This window comes from Pleuronectes platessa, chromosome 19, assembly GCF_947347685.1.
Source record: "Pleuronectes platessa chromosome 19, fPlePla1.1, whole genome shotgun sequence".
In the NCBI taxonomy this organism is placed as follows: Eukaryota; Metazoa; Chordata; class Actinopteri; order Pleuronectiformes; family Pleuronectidae; genus Pleuronectes; species Pleuronectes platessa.
The window spans coordinates 9,165,680-9,182,743 of record NC_070644.1 but is presented as its reverse complement, the minus strand read 5'-3'; the positions used below and the strand labels follow the sequence as shown (position 1 = coordinate 9,182,743).

The 17,064-nt window shown below is 42.0% G+C and overlaps 1 protein-coding gene, 1 long non-coding RNA gene and 7 other non-coding genes across 9 annotated transcripts; 7 read left to right on the top strand and 2 right to left on the bottom strand.

The window, feature by feature from the left end:
- The first annotated feature begins 2,789 nt into the window (after nucleotides 1-2,789).
- On the top strand, nucleotides 2,790-3,790 carry LOC128424847 (uncharacterized). The gene is made up of 2 exons (XR_008333062.1): nucleotides 2,790-3,125; nucleotides 3,223-3,790. It is a non-coding gene; the product is annotated as an uncharacterized LOC128424847 (long non-coding RNA).
- A 2,568-nt stretch (nucleotides 3,791-6,358) lies between these two features.
- trnas-gcu (transfer RNA serine (anticodon GCU)) lies at nucleotides 6,359-6,440 on the top strand. The gene has a single exon. It is a non-coding gene; the product is annotated as a tRNA-Ser (tRNA).
- Nucleotides 6,441-6,795: 355 nt separating this feature from the next.
- trnas-gcu (transfer RNA serine (anticodon GCU)) lies at nucleotides 6,796-6,877 on the top strand. The gene has a single exon. It is a non-coding gene; the product is annotated as a tRNA-Ser (tRNA).
- Nucleotides 6,878-7,762: 885 nt separating this feature from the next.
- Nucleotides 7,763-7,844, top strand: trnas-gcu (transfer RNA serine (anticodon GCU)). Its single transcript has one exon. It is a non-coding gene; the product is annotated as a tRNA-Ser (tRNA).
- A 2,202-nt stretch (nucleotides 7,845-10,046) lies between these two features.
- trnas-gcu (transfer RNA serine (anticodon GCU)) lies at nucleotides 10,047-10,128 on the bottom strand. The gene has a single exon. It is a non-coding gene; the product is annotated as a tRNA-Ser (tRNA).
- A 1,437-nt stretch (nucleotides 10,129-11,565) lies between these two features.
- On the top strand, nucleotides 11,566-12,506 carry LOC128425214 (uncharacterized). Its single transcript, XM_053411748.1, has 2 exons — nucleotides 11,566-12,177; nucleotides 12,285-12,506. The coding sequence occupies exons 1-2, from the start codon at nucleotides 11,566-11,568 to the stop codon at nucleotides 12,504-12,506; spliced, it is 834 nt and encodes a 277-aa protein (XP_053267723.1).
- A 3,221-nt stretch (nucleotides 12,507-15,727) lies between these two features.
- trnas-gcu (transfer RNA serine (anticodon GCU)) lies at nucleotides 15,728-15,809 on the bottom strand. The gene has a single exon. It is a non-coding gene; the product is annotated as a tRNA-Ser (tRNA).
- Nucleotides 15,810-16,495: 686 nt separating this feature from the next.
- trnas-gcu (transfer RNA serine (anticodon GCU)) lies at nucleotides 16,496-16,577 on the top strand. The gene has a single exon. It is a non-coding gene; the product is annotated as a tRNA-Ser (tRNA).
- A 391-nt stretch (nucleotides 16,578-16,968) lies between these two features.
- trnas-gcu (transfer RNA serine (anticodon GCU)) lies at nucleotides 16,969-17,050 on the top strand. The gene has a single exon. It is a non-coding gene; the product is annotated as a tRNA-Ser (tRNA).
- The last annotated feature ends 14 nt before the right edge of the window (nucleotides 17,051-17,064 follow it).

Genomic DNA, 17,064 nt, shown 5'->3' with positions numbered 1-17,064 from the left:
TTATTTCCGGATTGAACCGATTCATAGAAATCATTTTAATACCACAATCAATTCAGCTCATTTACTATAAACATGACTGGGCTGCCCTCTGGTGGATGATGATGATCGCACATCGTAAGCAGTTGATCAGTCAAGTTTTAGTCAAATTAAAAAGCATAAGGACAGCATCTATTAATTTGTTCCCAAAGAGTCATATTAAAAGACACATAACAATAACGTTTTTATGTACAGGAGAAGAGAAGAGATTTTAAGTACAAAGGTAGTCCAAGTACAGTATTATTGTTTATGATGTATAATTATTACTGTTGCCTTTATGAAATATACTGCTGGTCAGTTTATATTGACATCATATCTTAGTGTGTGAAACTGTAATTTTAGTGGTGGAGTACAAATAATATTTCCAACAAAGTAGCTTGGTTCCTGAACATAGTTTAGATGAAGTACCAATACTTTAAATTATATTTTAGTAAAGTGTTGGAGTAAAAGTATGTTTCCCTGAACATGCCTGCTCTTGAATTTAAAAGAGCTCGGGAATAAACCTGAGTATGGTTTTACTCTTTTTCAACAATTATATTTAACAATTACGTTTTGATGACTCATGCCCATATGATTTAGAAGCTTGAACATTTGGTGAATTAAAACGTACTTTACATTTGTGTGGATGGATTCATAAAAACACTGCTGTCGGTTTAATCTTGATTCTATCTTCACAATTCTTTTTCAAATATTCGTATTGCCTTGATATCACAAGGAAGTAAAATATGTCCAACTAACTGGTGCTCTGCCATGTCATCAATGTCAGAAACCTGCAGTGTGTAAATATTGAAGTACCCTCCGATAGACACACAAAGCCTACACCCACACCCACACACCTTGTGGTTGACACAATTTAGGTAAGATAACTTCACCGCAACAAGAACAACGGAAACTTTGTACAAAGTACATTCGCACTGATACCGCTATTCATGGTAAATTTACAATGAATCTCTCTCTCTCTCTCTCTCTCTCTCTCTCTCTCTCTCTGCACGACGTTCAGGATGTGGTAATAAAGACGACCTTTACCTGCACTCTTATCTGTACAGAAGTTCCTTTTACATTAAACAGGAACATGACTTTGCTGAATAAAGACAACATTTACTTAAGTCATATATTAAGAGTGACTTTAACTTTATTTATCACTATTTCATGTTTTATTCTTATTCCTGCACATTTAATAAGGAGATAGTGGACTTTTTATTCATGTACTACACAGTTACTTATTACCTTACAGACTAATATTTCATAAACTAGATATGCCACAACAAGTTGATGAAATTCAAAATGGTGTCTATGATTGAACCTCAGGTTCCACGTGTTCTTGGCACATGACGGGTGAATGAGTTTTTTTACGCCACACGTTTGTGATGCAGTTACGCCCCAGTGTGATTTCCCCTCTGGGCTCCTTAGATGGTTTCGGTTTTGATCTCAAAATATGAACTAGTTATGTTTCTTCTGAATGATCAATAATACAAATCTTTAGACCGATTAAAAAAGATAACAAAAAAAAAAGACAATAGAAAAAAGTGGGTTTTACCATAGACTGTATGGTTTTTACTGATCGCTTGTTTTGGTTGACCAACAACTGGTAGTCATCTCAAAAACTGGAACCAGCTGTGGATATTGACATGCTTAGTAAAACTATTACTAGACTATTAAAATAGATGGCTTTTTATTTATGTCAATCAACTAACTGATTAAGGGACTAATGATTGAATCTCAATCCAATATGTCACAAACAAGCAAAGATAAGAGAGTGTGTAGCATAAACATAATTTTTTTTGTTCTCACCTTATTTATCTAACAACTAAATCTAAGAACAGATTTATCTTATGGACCTTTAGCGGGACCCAATCCCCAGAGACAAGACCATTCAATTAAAACCCCTGCTATGTATATAGTAGTTAAAACTACAGTAATTGTTCTCTGCTTTAACTGAATAATGGATGTGTTCCCAGCAGGTTTTCATCCTTCTGCCTCTGCTCCTTTCTCCTTATCTTAACTTTAAATTGTCGACTCTAATACACTAACATTTGATCATATGACCAGAAAGCGTTATTTCCAGGGAACTTCCCTGTTCAGAGAGAGGAAGACAGCTGCAGGGCAGGTTTCAGCATGTTTCAACATGTCCACCATGCCTGTAGTGTGCACGGTGCTGAGACTTCATCTGTGGTTCCTCACACACACACACACACACACACACACACACACAAACACACAAACACACATACACACACACAAAGTAAATACTTGTACATTACAGTCTTTGGTGCACTTCTATGTCATTGCCTTGGAGGGTGACATTTACATTAGAGGAGGTGTCCCATGAATGAAATGTCTCTTGGTTGTTTTGTAAATAGTCAGTGATAGTTATTACAACTTGCTGTATAACACTGACCTCTCTGTATGAAGTTACATACCGGGCTGTAAAAACAAGCCACGGGTCTGAATGTCTTTTTGTCACTATCTCTCCCCATCAGGACAAACAATCAGTAACTATTGCTGTTGTGAACTTAAACCTCGAATCTCTCAGAAACATCTTTTCTGTGTGTGAGTTCTTCGAGTGCACCTTGCTCCCCGGGTCACAACACCGCTGGCCACGTCGCTATTTTCCATACAAATTGAATGGATCTTCCCATATTGTCAAATCACTGAAACAAAATTCCTAATTCGGTGTGTGTATGTCTGAATAGAACCTTTAATTCTCACGTGATCTGCCCACATAATCGTGTCTATGTGGATCAAAAGTGAAAGTAAGAAGCACTCGTCAGGCCCAAACAGTGCCAGCACAAGGTGAACAACTGGCCGCATCATTTATGTTTCCGATAACTACATGGTAAAAAGAGCAGCGTAGCTACGACTGGGTGGAGCTTGGCTCTGACTGCAGGGGATTCCTCAGCTGTAAAACTTACGTCACAACCAGTATTTAAGCCGGCACCGCTATCTATAGTTCAAACCTGTTCCTTCTTGACAAGCCACAACCACAGAGCTTCGCAAGCGCAAACAGGAAGAGAACCAACTGGGACTATAAAGCAAATTTCTTCTCTTCTCCCTCACAGACAGAAGCATTATGGCAATGGTTCCCCACGGTGAGTATCTAAGAACTTGAACTGGCTTTTAGTCAAGCTTCATTTATCGATTTGATCATTGATTCAGGGACTCATCCATTGTTTCTTCCCCCCGCAGATCTGAGCACTGTTGTTGTTCACTGTGCTCTCGAGCTTCGCCAGGCTGGAGACGAGCTCTACTGGAGATACAAGCTGCTTGAAATACTGATCAGGAACTACAAGACTATGACTAAGATCAGATGAGACATGGAGTCGGTGGACGTCAACGTGAATCGGATATTGCTCGACTCAAATTCTATCCGGAGAAACTTCTCGGATACAAAATAACCCCGGGTGGCAAAATGGTGGCCCTTAAGTGGGATGTACATACGCTTGTGGACACGCCCCAACCGGCTTGCCGTTCGGTTGACCCGTGTCCTGTACAGGAGCTGAGCCCAGCTGTGTGGAATGCTGCTGAACCAGAGGCACTCACACATTCAGCCTGGACCAGGGAGGAACCTCTAGATGCAAGTTAACCACTGCAGATTGTCACATGTCCTCTGTACACGTGACTGTATATGGCGTCTCTCATGCATGTCATGCACTCTGACACTGTCACATCATGTTCACTGTGACTTGAGCATATGTTTTAGATGTTGATCTTCGGGGAAGTGTTTCATGAGCTTCTAATAAATATATGAAAATCAGTCCCTCGTGTCATGTGTGATTGTGGAAGTGGAACTGCTTCAGGCCGGTTAAAGGTAAAAAGATTTAAATACTTTCTTGCAGGGAGTTGGAAAACTGATACCACTCTTCGGTCTGTGCAGTAGATATGAAGCTGTATACACACACGCACATCCCTCTATAGTGGTGAGGAAACTCATTGACATAATACTTACCCTATTACCCTAATACCTCCCCTAACACTAGCCCAATCGTAACCCTAATCCTAAAACCAAGTCTCAAAGGTTAAGTGTGTAGAATTTAGGGACATCTAGTGTTGAAGTGTCACGTTGCAGCTGAACACCCTTCACCTCACCCTCCCTTTCCAAACATTAAAGAGAACTTGTGGGAGCCTGCAGTTGTTAAAAACTCAAAAGGTGTTTTGTTTGTCCAATCTTTGCTACTCTAAAAAACATGGCAGCCTCCATAGAGAGGATGTCAATATAAAGAATTTAAATATAAAGCGTCAATTCTAGGGTAAAGAAAACAACAATTTGTGCAATTTGATGAAACACACTAGTGAAACCATCACTAGCAATATGCTGTATTCAATTTCTTCCAATGGATCCCTTTCACAAATTCAATGAGCTAGGTATTGTTATTTGATGCATTTTAAATGTATAAATATGTTTGTGAAATGTGAAATATGTTTGTGAGACGTTTATTAATTAAAAACATATTTGTGTTAGCTATTGACCAGATACTGGTCCTGCTGCTGATTTGATGCCCTTCTATGGTCCTGCCCAGCTCTCCTCCTGTAATGGTCGGAGGATGAGGAGAGAGCAACTGTCGGTGGCGACCCCATATAAAAGCATTTCATCTTGGGGGGTTGTCCTGCTTTTGCTTCTCCATTATGCCTGTAGTCACTTTCATTTGCACCAAAGCCGGTGAAATTGATTCACAATCACATGTGCTTTCTAAATGGACAAATTGATATCCCTGAAGTTTAACGGACTTAGTTAGAAAGACGTGTGTGTGTGTGTGTGTGTGTGTGTGTGTGTGTGTGTGTGTGTGTGTGTGTGTGTGTGTATGTGTATGTGTGTGTGTGTGTGTGTGTGTGTTTGTGCGTGTTTTTGTGAGAGGGTGAAAGTGTGAGATTCTTGGATTGACAAAACAGACGGATGTTTAGAATCCGGATGATTTATTGAATAATTGAGAAAAAGAATTGGCCTAATAAGTTAAAATAAAGACGGAATATATTAATTTCCATCTGAAAAAACATATCTTTTGGAATGGATCGTATTTGACATTGTTTGCTCTATCTCCATGACAACATCAAACCCATTATGGGTATGTTTGATAGTTCAACAGTTCAACTATCATCTGAAATGTGAAGCAGTTAGATTCAGTTCACTGTGAAAACTGGAAACACCCTCAGTCCAATGGTTGAATATATGTGTTTATATATACACATATAAAATGTTAACTATATATAGCTCAGTTCCCATTACATCTTTGCCTTCACACACAAAAAAGAAGGGGAACTAAAATCACACATCAGATCTTTCATGAACGAATTATTCAAGTTTAAAGTCTTAATTTTAAAATGTATAATATGCTGAGAACAAAATAACGAACACTGGAAACCAAAATCATTAACCCGTTGATGGCTGGATTAAAAACCTAATGGACAGATTGACGTCCCTGAAGTTTAACTGACTTTGTGTTGTACTGTGACAATTTAGTGTTCCCCTCCTTTTTATATGTATATATATATATGTGTGTGCGTGTGTGTGCACACACCTGTCTATCAATAATCAAGAGGGCCAATTTTGACGTTTGAGTTAAGACTTGGTTTTAGGGTTAGAATTAGAATTAGGTTAGGGTTAGAATTAGAATTAGGTTAGGTTTAGAATTAGGTTAGGTTTAGAATTTGGTTAGGTTTAGGCATTTAGATTCAATGGTAAAGGTTTGGGTAAAGGGTTAGGGAATGTCAATGAGTGTCGATTGAAACTATAGAGAGACATGCATGTGCGTGTGTGTGAGGCTGATAGTGTAAGATTCTTAAATGTCCCGCAACCAGTCTGCTAGGAAACTGGGTGTGACACACAGCAGTCAACCCTCCCTTACTGCCAACATTACTGCAACAACAAGCTCCTGTAGATAGATGCTGCACAGCTTCAGGAGAATACGTCCCACTCTCACTCAGAAGGCGGCGCTAGACTAACCATAGTCTAGTGCTCCTCTGCTCCCTTCATTGGTTACCTGGCTGCCAAAATCCATTTCAAAACATTCCACAAAACACAACTGTGTCTTAAAGCACATTTCTTCCAACTATCCCTTGAATAAAAAATTCAAAATGTAGGGATTTAGTAGCACTTATAAGGCACTTTGAAATTTGGCTTTCTTGAAGAATATGTTACTTTCTTGATTCTTGTTATTCCTGGTATGTACCCTCATGGTTGAATGCACTTATTGTAAGTTGCTGTGGATAAAAGCGTCAGCTAAATGCAATGTAATTTCCATGTTCGTCAGACAAAACAATTAGGTTTCAGGAATGTTATTTGGCAATATATTTGTCTTATATCGAGTATGTGACTGGTAGAATATAGGACGAGGTGGCCGAGTGGTTAAGGCGATGGACTGCTAATCCATTGTGCTCTGCACGCGTGGGTTCGAATCCCATCCTCGTCGGTTTATCTTTGCTTGTTTACAGTATCGCCTTGGCAACACCATGAGAATATGTTTGTCAAATTGTCCCACAGTTCAAACAAAGTTAATGAAGTTGCTTCACTTAGTTCACTGTGTAAACTGGAAAACACAGCCGCAGTCTGAAAGTGGTATCAGTGCTTCCTAACCACAGTTCTATAATTTCATTCAGGTAGATAAATTGTTTAGTTGGTGCTGCTCCTTTCACATGACTGTCAAGTGACAGGGGCTACCCAAGTCCTAACAAAGTCCTACTTCATTCAGAATTTGGTAGATAAATTGCTAGGAATTGTTTAGGACTTAACGACGAGTCCATAGAGGCGGCAATTAGGACATACAGGACAAGGTGGCTGAGTGGTTAAGGCAATGGACTGCTAATCCATTGTGCTCTGCACGCGTGGGTTCGAATCCCATCCTCGTCGCTTTATCTTTGATTGTTTACAGTATCTCCATGACAATACCATGAGGATGTGTGTCACAATGTCCCACAGTTCAGCTAACGTCTGAAATGTGAATCTTCCACTTAGTTCACTGTGAAATCTGGAAACACAGCCGCAGTCTAAAGGTTGAAAAGAATCCACTTACCTCAAAAGAGGTGAACTAAGTGATCATAACATATATTAGCTATTAGCTTTATATTTTCTAAGTTGCCATTAAAGCTTAGCTAACATACAAACAAACAATCCGGGAAAATAATGTTATTTGTCAATATAACAGTTGTTAGAACTTTGGTTAGGACTTTGTTAGGACTTGGTTAGCCCCTGTCACTTGGCAGTCATGTGAAAGGAGCAGCACCAACAGTAATGACCCAAACTGGTCAAACCTAGATGAGAGGAAAGTGGTGCTGTCCAAAAGCTGGATATACGCGTGCAGAGCACAATGGATCAGCAGTCCATCGCATTAACCACTACAATAAAATGTCCAGATGTTGGACAGCACCACTTTCCTGTCATATAGGTTGGAACAGTGCTTTTTTTTTGGACTAACCACACATTTTACACAATTATAACAGGACAGCAACAGAGACATACAGTTGTGTAATATAAGCCCATATTATAATTGTACATAATGATTTTCTTCTTGTTCCCCTGCTGAGACCACGTGAGAAGTGGCATTACTGTTGGTGCTGCTCCTTTCACATGACTGTCAAGTGACAGGGGCTACCCAAGTCCTAACAAAGTCCTAACAAAGTCCAAACCAAAGTCCTAACAACTGTTAGGACTTCATTCAGAACGTGGTAGATAAATTGCTAGGAATTGTTTAGGACTTAACCACGAGTGCATAGAGGCGGCAATTAGGACGTACAGGACGAGGTGGCCGAGTGGTTAAGGCGATGGACTGCTAATCCATTGTGCTCTGCACGCGTGGGTTCGAATCCCATTCTCGTCGGTTTGTCTTTACTTTCTCCGTGATAACACCATGAGGATGTGTGTCACAATGTCCCACAGTTCAAATAATGTCTGATACGGCAAGCTGCTTCACTTAGTTCACTGTGCAAACTGGAAACACAGCTGCAGTCTAAAAGTTAGGAACGTGCTGTTAGATCTACAGTGCCTTGCATAAGTATTCACCCCCCTTGGACTTTTTCCCATTATGTACTGTTACTAACTGGAATTCAAATAGACTTAAATAAACTTTTTCCCGTTTGATCAACAAAACATGCATAGTACTTTGGAGGTGCAAAATAAATGTTATTGTGACACAAACAATAATGAGAACAAAAAAGTTGACATCTGTTGGGTGCATAAGTATTCACCCCCCTGTGTCAATACTTGGTAGAACCCCCTTTCGCTGCAATTACAGCTGCAAGTCTTTTGGGGTATGTCTCTAACAGCTTTGCACATCTAGAGATGGAAAGGTTTGTCCATTCTTCTTGGCAAAAAAGATGAAGCTCAGTCAGATTGGATGGAGACCGTCAGTGAACCGCAATCTTCAAGTCTTGCCATAGATTCTCTATTGGATTGAGGTCTGGGCTTTGACTGGGCCATTTTAAGACATTAACATTCTTTAATCCAAACCATTCCTTTGTAGCTCTGGCTGTATGTTTAGGGTCATTGTCCTGCTGGAAGACGAACCTCCGCCCCAGTCTCAAGTCTTTTGCAGACTGCATCAGATTTTCTTCAAGGATTTCCCTGTATTTGGCTCCATCCATCTTTCCCTCTATTCTGACCAGTTTCCCTGTACCTGCTGAAGAGAAGCATCCCCACAGCATGATGCTACCACCACCATGTTTCACTGTTGGGATGGTGTGCTCAGGGTGATGGGCAGTGTTGGGTTTTCGCCACACATAGCGTTTTGCATTGAGGCCAAAAAGTTCAATTTTGGTCTCATCTGACCAGAGCACCTTCTTCCACATGTTTGCTGTGTCTCCCACATGGCTTCTGGCAAACTCCAAACGGGATTTTTTATGGATCCCTTTCAACAATGGCTTTCTTCTTGCCACTCTTCCATAAAGGCCAGATTTGTGGAGTAGACGACTAATAGTTGTCCTGTGGACAGATTCTCCCACCTCAGCTGTGGATCTCTGCAACTCCTCCAGAGTAACCATGGGCCTCCTGGTTGCTTCTCTGATTAATTTTCTCCTTGTCCGACTCTTCAGTTTGGGTGGACGGCCTCCTCTTGGTAGGTTTGCGGTTGTGCCATATTCTTTCCATTTTCTTATGATGGATTTTATGGTGCTCAGAGAGATGTTCAAAGCTCTGGATATTTTTTTATAACCTAACCCTGCTTCATATTTCTCCACAACTTTATCCCTGACCTGTTTGGTGAGCTCCTTGGTCTTCATGATGCTGTTTGTTCAGTAATGATCTCCAACAAACTCTGAGTCCGTCACAGAACAGGTGTATTTATACTGAGATTAAATTGCAGACAGGTGGACCCTATTTACTAATTATGTGACTTGCAAATGTGACTTGTGAATGCAATTGGTCGCACCAGATCTTTGTTAGGGGTTTCACAGTAAAGGGGGTGAATACATATGCACTCAACACTTTTCAGATTTTTATTTGTAAATAATTGTGAAATCCATGTAATATTTCCCCCCACTTCCAAATGATGCACTATTTTGTGTTGGTCCATTACATAAACTCACGATGAAATAAATTTTAATCTGTGGTTATACCATGACAAAATGTATTAAAGTCCAAAGGGGGTGAATACTTATGCAAGGCACTGTACCTAACCAAATTTCTAGGACATCATTTAGGACTTAAGTTCACCAAGCTGTAATGGAAACCTAGAAAATACACAGCTTATTTCTACAGATAAGTGCATTTTGTAAACTTTTAGACTAATGCTGTGTTTCCAGGCCAGTCCTGGAAACACTGAGACCACAGGTCCTAAACAGTCACAACAAGTCCTAAACTATTCCTAACAATTTATCTACCTGCAAGTACTGAATGAAATTCTAACAGTTGCTAGAACTATGGTTAGGAAGCACTGATACCACTTTCCAACTGCAGCTGTGTTTTCCAGTTTACACAGTGAACTAAGTGAAGCAACTTCATTAACTTTGTTTGAACTCTGGGACAATTTGACAAACACAATCTCATGGTGTTGCCAAGGCGATACTGTAAACAAGCAAAGATAAACCGACGAGGATGGGATTCGAACCCACGCGTGCAGAGCACAATGGATTAGCAGTCCATCGCCTTAACCACTCGGCCACCTCGTCCTGTATGTCCTAATTGCCGCCTCTATGGACTCGTCGTTAAGTCCTAAACAATTCCTAGCAATTTATCTACCAAGTTCTGAATGAAGTCCAGTTTGAATCCATTTACTAAACCTCCGGTTTCATCTGATATTAATGCAGCTCTTTTCATATTTGCAGATATGACTAAGACGGGTAAACCAGACTCATACTGGGAAGGTATCATGTACCAGTATGCCCAGGGAAAGTACCGGTTTTCCACAGGTAAGAGGCCGGGGTCTAAGAAATGGAAGGCTGTCATCCAGCTCATCAGATCCTGTCCCTTGACTCCTATCTTCAACCTACCAGTCCGCAGGATAGACATCTTCGGGTCACAAATTGCCTGCACATGTAGATATCATATGGTAAGCAATAATGATATATTTTCTAAAGATGTATTCACCATAAACCAATGTGTAGCTACATTTATAGCATGTAAACTGGACAATGTATTATAATTTTAGCTCAGCTTGTATTGAATCACAATTGTGATTAATGAAATACACTTATCTTCAGACAAAGGGAAATAACTAAACTCTTTCTTCACAGTCAGGTGTACCAGGGAGTCAGCAAAGACAGACAGGGAGTGGCTCAAGTTCAGGAAGGCTGCTGATGGAGTCTGCTCACAGCATCCCAATTGCAGGGAGTCAGCTGACAGACGTCACTCCCCAGAGCATCCCAAGTGCAGGGAGTCAGCTGACAGACATCACTCCCCAGAGCATCCCAAGTGCAGGGAGTCAGCCAGCTCAGAGCACCTCAAGCTGTCGGATCCAACAGCCGATACACTGCGCTCTTTGTAACAAGGAAATACAGGCTGAGTTTTATACTGAACATTTATCCGACTTTCACGCAGTGCAAACTTGTGAGCAGTGTAATACAAAGGTCATGGGTGCAGTAGGCCTGCTTCACCATATTGAAGAAGGTCATCCAGGCTTAAGCAGAGAAAGTGGGAACCCTTCACTGCAACCACAACCTACTCCTCCACAGCAGCAACAACCTCCTCGACCTACACAACAGCGACCTCCTCTGCCCCAGCTGAAACTTCCTCCTCCACCACAACTACAACAACAGCGACCTCCTCCACCACAGCTGCAACTTCCTCCTCCACAACAACAACTACCGCCTCCTCCATCACAACAACAACAACAACAACAACAACCTCCTCCATCCCATCAACAACATCCTCCTACACCACCACCTTCTTTTCCTGCCACATCTCCTGATGTTGTCAACCTGAGGCCGCCAGTGGTGAATTGGGTGAGTTTTCTCCCCAAACAGTTCTTGCGGGTCATCAACCCAGCCGATCAGGAGTGGATTGCCCAGTGTCTTTACAAGGCCACAGGGTGTCTGCGGCAAGAGGCTTCTAAGAACTGGTTCCTTCCACCTGATCCACCAAGGCCGACAAATGTACGACCTGACCCCATGGCCTACTTCAGGCAGCGGATGTTTCTGTGGGCACCGATGCGGATGTGGAGTATTCCAATTAAATGTGTGCAGTGCAACAGCAAGATGCACCACTCTGGGATTTACCCAAAAGCCCGGGAAGTAATTGACCTTGACTCCAGGTATTACTTGATCGGCGGAGACTATCCTCGGTGCAGTAAGTGCAAAATCCCTGTCTGCCCTTGGAGCACTGATGTGCTAAATCAGTTGGATCCTGCCCACCGAAACAAGTTCCCTGCTGTTCTCACCACACAGCACGCCCTGGACAGGAAGTGTGTTACCTTCCTCAAACCAAGAACAGTAGGAAACAGCTCCAGTTACATGCAGCAAGCCCTGGAGGAAGTTCACAGTGAGGAGTGGGGAAGGCGCACAGTTGAGTACCTGTCGGACTGTACGCTTCACAGCAGGAGGACTGCATTGACCCAGTATGAGCCAGTAGCCTATGAGCAGCCACCAACCTATCGCACCCTACCCCTTGCACAGTGGTTTGAGAGGGTCCATGCCAATGAAATCCTGGGTCATCTGGATGAGATGAAGGGTGTCATAACATTGACATACGGCAGGATCCTAAAGCTCGACTCCACAAAAAAGGTGCAGGCAAACCTCTGACAAATGACGGTCATGATTACACTTGATTATGTTGTCATGCAATTTATTTATTTTTCTCTTAATCCTAATTTTATGTCTGTATTTAATAGATCACAAAGAAGCTTGCTGGTGACATTGCAGACTCGGCTACCTGGATGACGAATGTCACCAACGAATGTGGGCAGCTGCTCAACTGTGTGCTCACCACTGGTGAGGGAGCTGGACTGGATGAGTTGTGCCAGGGGATCGTGAAGCGCTACAAGGATGCCGGAGAGCCAGAGCCAGAAATCATTTATGTTGACAGAGATTGCTGCAGTGGGAAAGGTGTGTGACCGTCATAATGTTTATGTAGTTGTTTTTTATTTCTTACAGGCGCAAACTTAAAAACCTGAACACTTATTTATCATACCCCCCAAGTGCTACTTGTATTAGGTCATATTTGTCAGATCATACTTTGGAGAGAGTCATATATTGATAATTGTAATTATAACATTATGCATAACTTTTGGCCGTGATCTTTCATTTGCACAGGTACCTCCCCGGTTCTTTCATGGCTGCGACCGTGGAAAACCATTGTGAGACTGGACATTTTCCACTTCATGAGGAGATTTACGCGTGGACTCACAACGGAACACCACCCTATCTATGGCACTTTCTGCTCAAAGATGTCCCACTGCATTTTTGAGTGGGACCAGGATGATTTTCGTCGCCTCAAAGAGGCAAAGAAGTCCGAGCTGCAGAAACAGCATGCAGGTCATGCTCCTACAGAGGCTCAAGTCCTGGCCAACATCAGCTCCAGTGAACTGGCCAGACATTGCAAGCGGAGAACTCGGGGGGTTGAGGAAACACGGAGGCTGATTGGTGATTTGCTGGAGTCCATGTGGGAACTGACCGACACCACAGGCTTGCGACTTATCAACCCTGACAGCATGATGAATGTGTGGGAGACGCAACAGAAGCACCTGACATGCATCCAAGATCCTCCTGGAGTTGAACTTTATACCAAAGTCCGCTCTGGTTCAAAAAAGGGAGACAAGGTCCTGGATGTCTTCAGATGTGGCAGGGGGTCCTCTTCTGTGGGAAGTTTTCATCGCCACAAGTGCACATTTATCCCGGGTAAATAGAAGTTGTATATCTTTGGCATGACTCATACTCCTTACATGTCTGCTTTTAAAATGTAGTTTCTATAATCTCGAACATTTTGTATCTTTTAAGGCTGGAGGTCTAATGCAATGCACACTCAGATGTACATGCTTGAGGGTAGTTCCAGATGGAACATGAACCGAGCCCATGAAGCTGTGGGTATGAGGGGTGCATCGCAAACAAAACTCTATAACATCCGCCTGATGTCCAACATCAATGACCTCAGCAACAAAGTCCTCGGCAATCCGCTCTTGCCAGAATTCATTCCCCCTGGGAGACCCACTGGTAAGATACACCAAGATAACTCATTCTCCTTGCAACCCCAGCTTCACTACTACACATTCAACAAATAATCCTTTCGCTTTTTTCCCCATTCTAATGGAAATATGTCTAGTACTCTGTATTCAAAATGCTTCTTTTTCTTTTTATGATGATTCTTTAGGTGAGCGCATTGCTGTTGAATATTTGTTGGAGCAGTCTGACAGAGGAGACTTGCTGAGTTCAGAACAGAATTGTGAACTTGGCAACATTCTACCTGATTCGCTGGACGAAGTTCAGGAGGATGAGTTTCTGGATGTCACAGTAAGTGACGCAGCGGACATCCTAAGTCGGACTCCACCTGAAGCCCCCCACTATGCAGCAGAGTTGGAGATTACACCCCTTCACAGTCAAACATTTCTCCACAGTGACCATTCAAACACATCATCTTACATATCCCCTGAGGTAAGTTGACAATGACATGATCATTTGAAAGTTATTGATTTACATATTCTATGAATTTGATATTTTATTTATTATCGCTATTTGTCTTTCTGTTGCGTGCTTGTATAACAAGGAATTGTGTAAACAGGCAGTTTTATAATGCAATTTCTACCCATTACAAATTTCTAGGAAAGAAGTTCTGATGTCCGCAGTGTCTCTGAAAGTCCCGACAGTCCAGCCAGAAGTGTACACAGTGAGGACAACTCCTTGAGTGGACCAAGCACGTCATCTCAGGTAATTTAACTAAACGCTTAGTGTGTCCAGCACAACTAGATTTTATATTTATATAACCCTGACCCCCAGTGTTAGCTATACTGTATAACAGGTGCTCCAGTGCAAATATTTGCCATTTACTTAATGACCAATAAATAGCTTTCTAAACAATTTTTACAGTTGCATTTTGTCAATTTGTGTATAATATATAGACATTTCTCCATATTCTTCATTTCTCAGGAAAGCCGATCTGATGCAAGGGGTTTTCCTGGATGGGAGGTGGTTGATAAATTGGCAGGCTATCTTGTTAGCCTAAACCGCACCATAACAGCTTTGTCAGCTTCAGAGACAGATGACATTGTGCGGCTGTACTCAAGTCTTCACGCCATGGACCAGACGCTGACAAAATACTCGCTGAAATGTAAGCGGAAGACCTTGGCTGGGCCGTGGAGAGCATCCAAGAAACGCAGTGGCTCTGCACCTGGTCAGCAAGCGGCTGAAAGGTGAACTGCACTATAGGGGATGCACACATAATCACGAGTCTGATACTTATTTTTTAATTAATTGTTACAGTAAAGCAATATCACACAAGACCAATATGTTGGTCTGTAAATCCTCACCGCATTTTAGACTGTTCAGTAAGATACTGTAACCGTGAAGTGGGGTTATACTTACTATAATGACTCATAACACATATTTTTTCTTTTCTTTACATTAATATACTGTCTGCTGTGCAATATTGATCATGTCATCTTTTCCTTCCTAGACTGTTCATGACCCATGGCCAGGCTGCCCAGAGACCTGACAGCAACAGAATCTCTGAGTGTGTTTCCCTCAGGCTGTTGAAGGAGTATCAGTGTGCCCGAAATAGGCCAAAAGACATCAAGGGTAAAACTTTACCAATTCCCCAGTCCATCGTCCACACATACCAGCACATCAAACAACTGCTAGAGGACAGCCGGGTGATTCAGGACCAAACCACCTTGGTGCTGGTAACGGTCAACAACACCACAGTATCTTCTTGGTGAGATAGCAACTGTTAGAATTTCATTCAGGACTTGCAGGTAGATAAATTGTTAGGAATAGTTTAGGACTTGTTGTGACTGTTTAGGACCTGTGGTCTCAGTGTTTCCAGGACTGGCCTGGAAACACAGCATTAGTCTAAAAGTTTACAAAATGCACCTATCTGTAAAAATAAGCTGTGTATTTTCTAGGTTTCCATTAAAGCTTGGTGAACTTAAGTCCTAAATGATGTCCTAGAACTTTGGTTAGGTAGATCTAACAGCACGTTCCTAACTTTTAGACTGCAGCTGTGTTTCCAGAGTGAACTAAGTGAAGCAGCTTGCCGTATCAGACATTATTTGAACTGTGGGACATTGTGACACACATCCTCATGGTGTTATCACGGAGATACTGTAAACAAGCAAAGATAAACCGACGAGGATGGGATTCGAACCCACGCGTGCAGAGCACAATGGATTAGCAGTCCATCGCCTTAACCACTCGGCCACCTCGTCCTGTATGTCCTAATTGCCGCCTCTATGGACTCGTCGTTAAGTCCTAAACAATTCCTAGCAATTTATCTACCAAGTTCTGAATGAAGTCCTAACAGTTGTTAGAACTTTGGTTAGGACTTTGTTAGGACTTGGTTAGCCCCTGTCACTTGGCAGTCATATGAAAGGAGCAGCACCAACAGTAATGACCCAAACTGGTCAAACCTAGATGAGAGGAAAGTGGTGCTGTCCAACAGCTGGATATACGCGTGCAGAGCACAATGGATCAGCAGTCCATCGCATTAACCACTACAATAAAATGTCTTGATGTTTGACAGCACCACTTTCCTGTCATATAGGTTGGACCAGTGCTTTTGTTTTTGGACTAACCACACATTTTACACAATTATAACAGGACAGCAACAGAGACATAAAGTTGTGTAATATAAGCCCATATTATAATTGTACATAATGATTTTCTTCTTGTTCCCCTGCTGAGACCAAGTGAGAAGTGGCATTACTGTTGGTGCTGCTCCTTTCACATGACTGTCAAGTGACAGGGGCTACCCAAGTCCTAACAAAGTCCTAACAAAGTCCAAACCAAAGTCCTAACAACTGTTAGGACTTCATTCAGAACTTGGTAGATAAATTGCTAGGAATTGTTTAGGACTTAACGACAAGTCCGTAGAGGCGGCAAGTAGGACATACAGGACGAGGTGGCCGAGTGGTTAAGGCGATGGACTGCTAATCCATTGTGCTCTGCACGCGTGGGTTCGAATCCCATCCTCGTCGGTTTATCTTTGCTTGTTTACAGTATCGCCTTGGCAACACCATGAGAATGTCTTTGTCAAATTGTCCCACAGTTCAAATAAAGTCAAACAAAGTTAATGAAGTTGCTTCACTTAGTTCACTGTGAAAACTGGAAAACACAGCCGCAGTCTGAAAGTGGTATCAGTGCTTCCTAACCATAGTTATATAAACTGTTGGAATTTCATTCAGGACTTGCATAAATTGTTTAGTTGGTGCTGCTCCTTTCACATGACTGTCACGTAACAGGGGCTACCCAAGTCCTAACAAAGTCCTAACAACTGTTAGGCCTTCATTCAGAACTTGGTAGATAAATTGCTAGGATTTGTTTAGGACTTAACGACGAGTCCATAGAGGCGGCAATTAGGACGTACAGGACGAGGTGGCCGAGTGGTTAAGGCGATGGACTGCTAATCCATTGTGCTCTGCACCAGTGGGTTCGAATCCCATCCTCGTCGGTTTATCTTTGCTT

Coding starts and splice junctions, on each gene's coding strand:
- LOC128425214 (XM_053411748.1), top strand. CDS start 11,566: ATGGCCTACTTCAGGCAGCGGATGTTTCTGTGGGCACCGATGCGGATG. Junction 12,178..12,284: donor AGCTCGACTCCACAAAAAAG/GTGCAGGCAAAC, acceptor TGTATTTAATAG/ATCACAAAGAAGCTTGCTGG.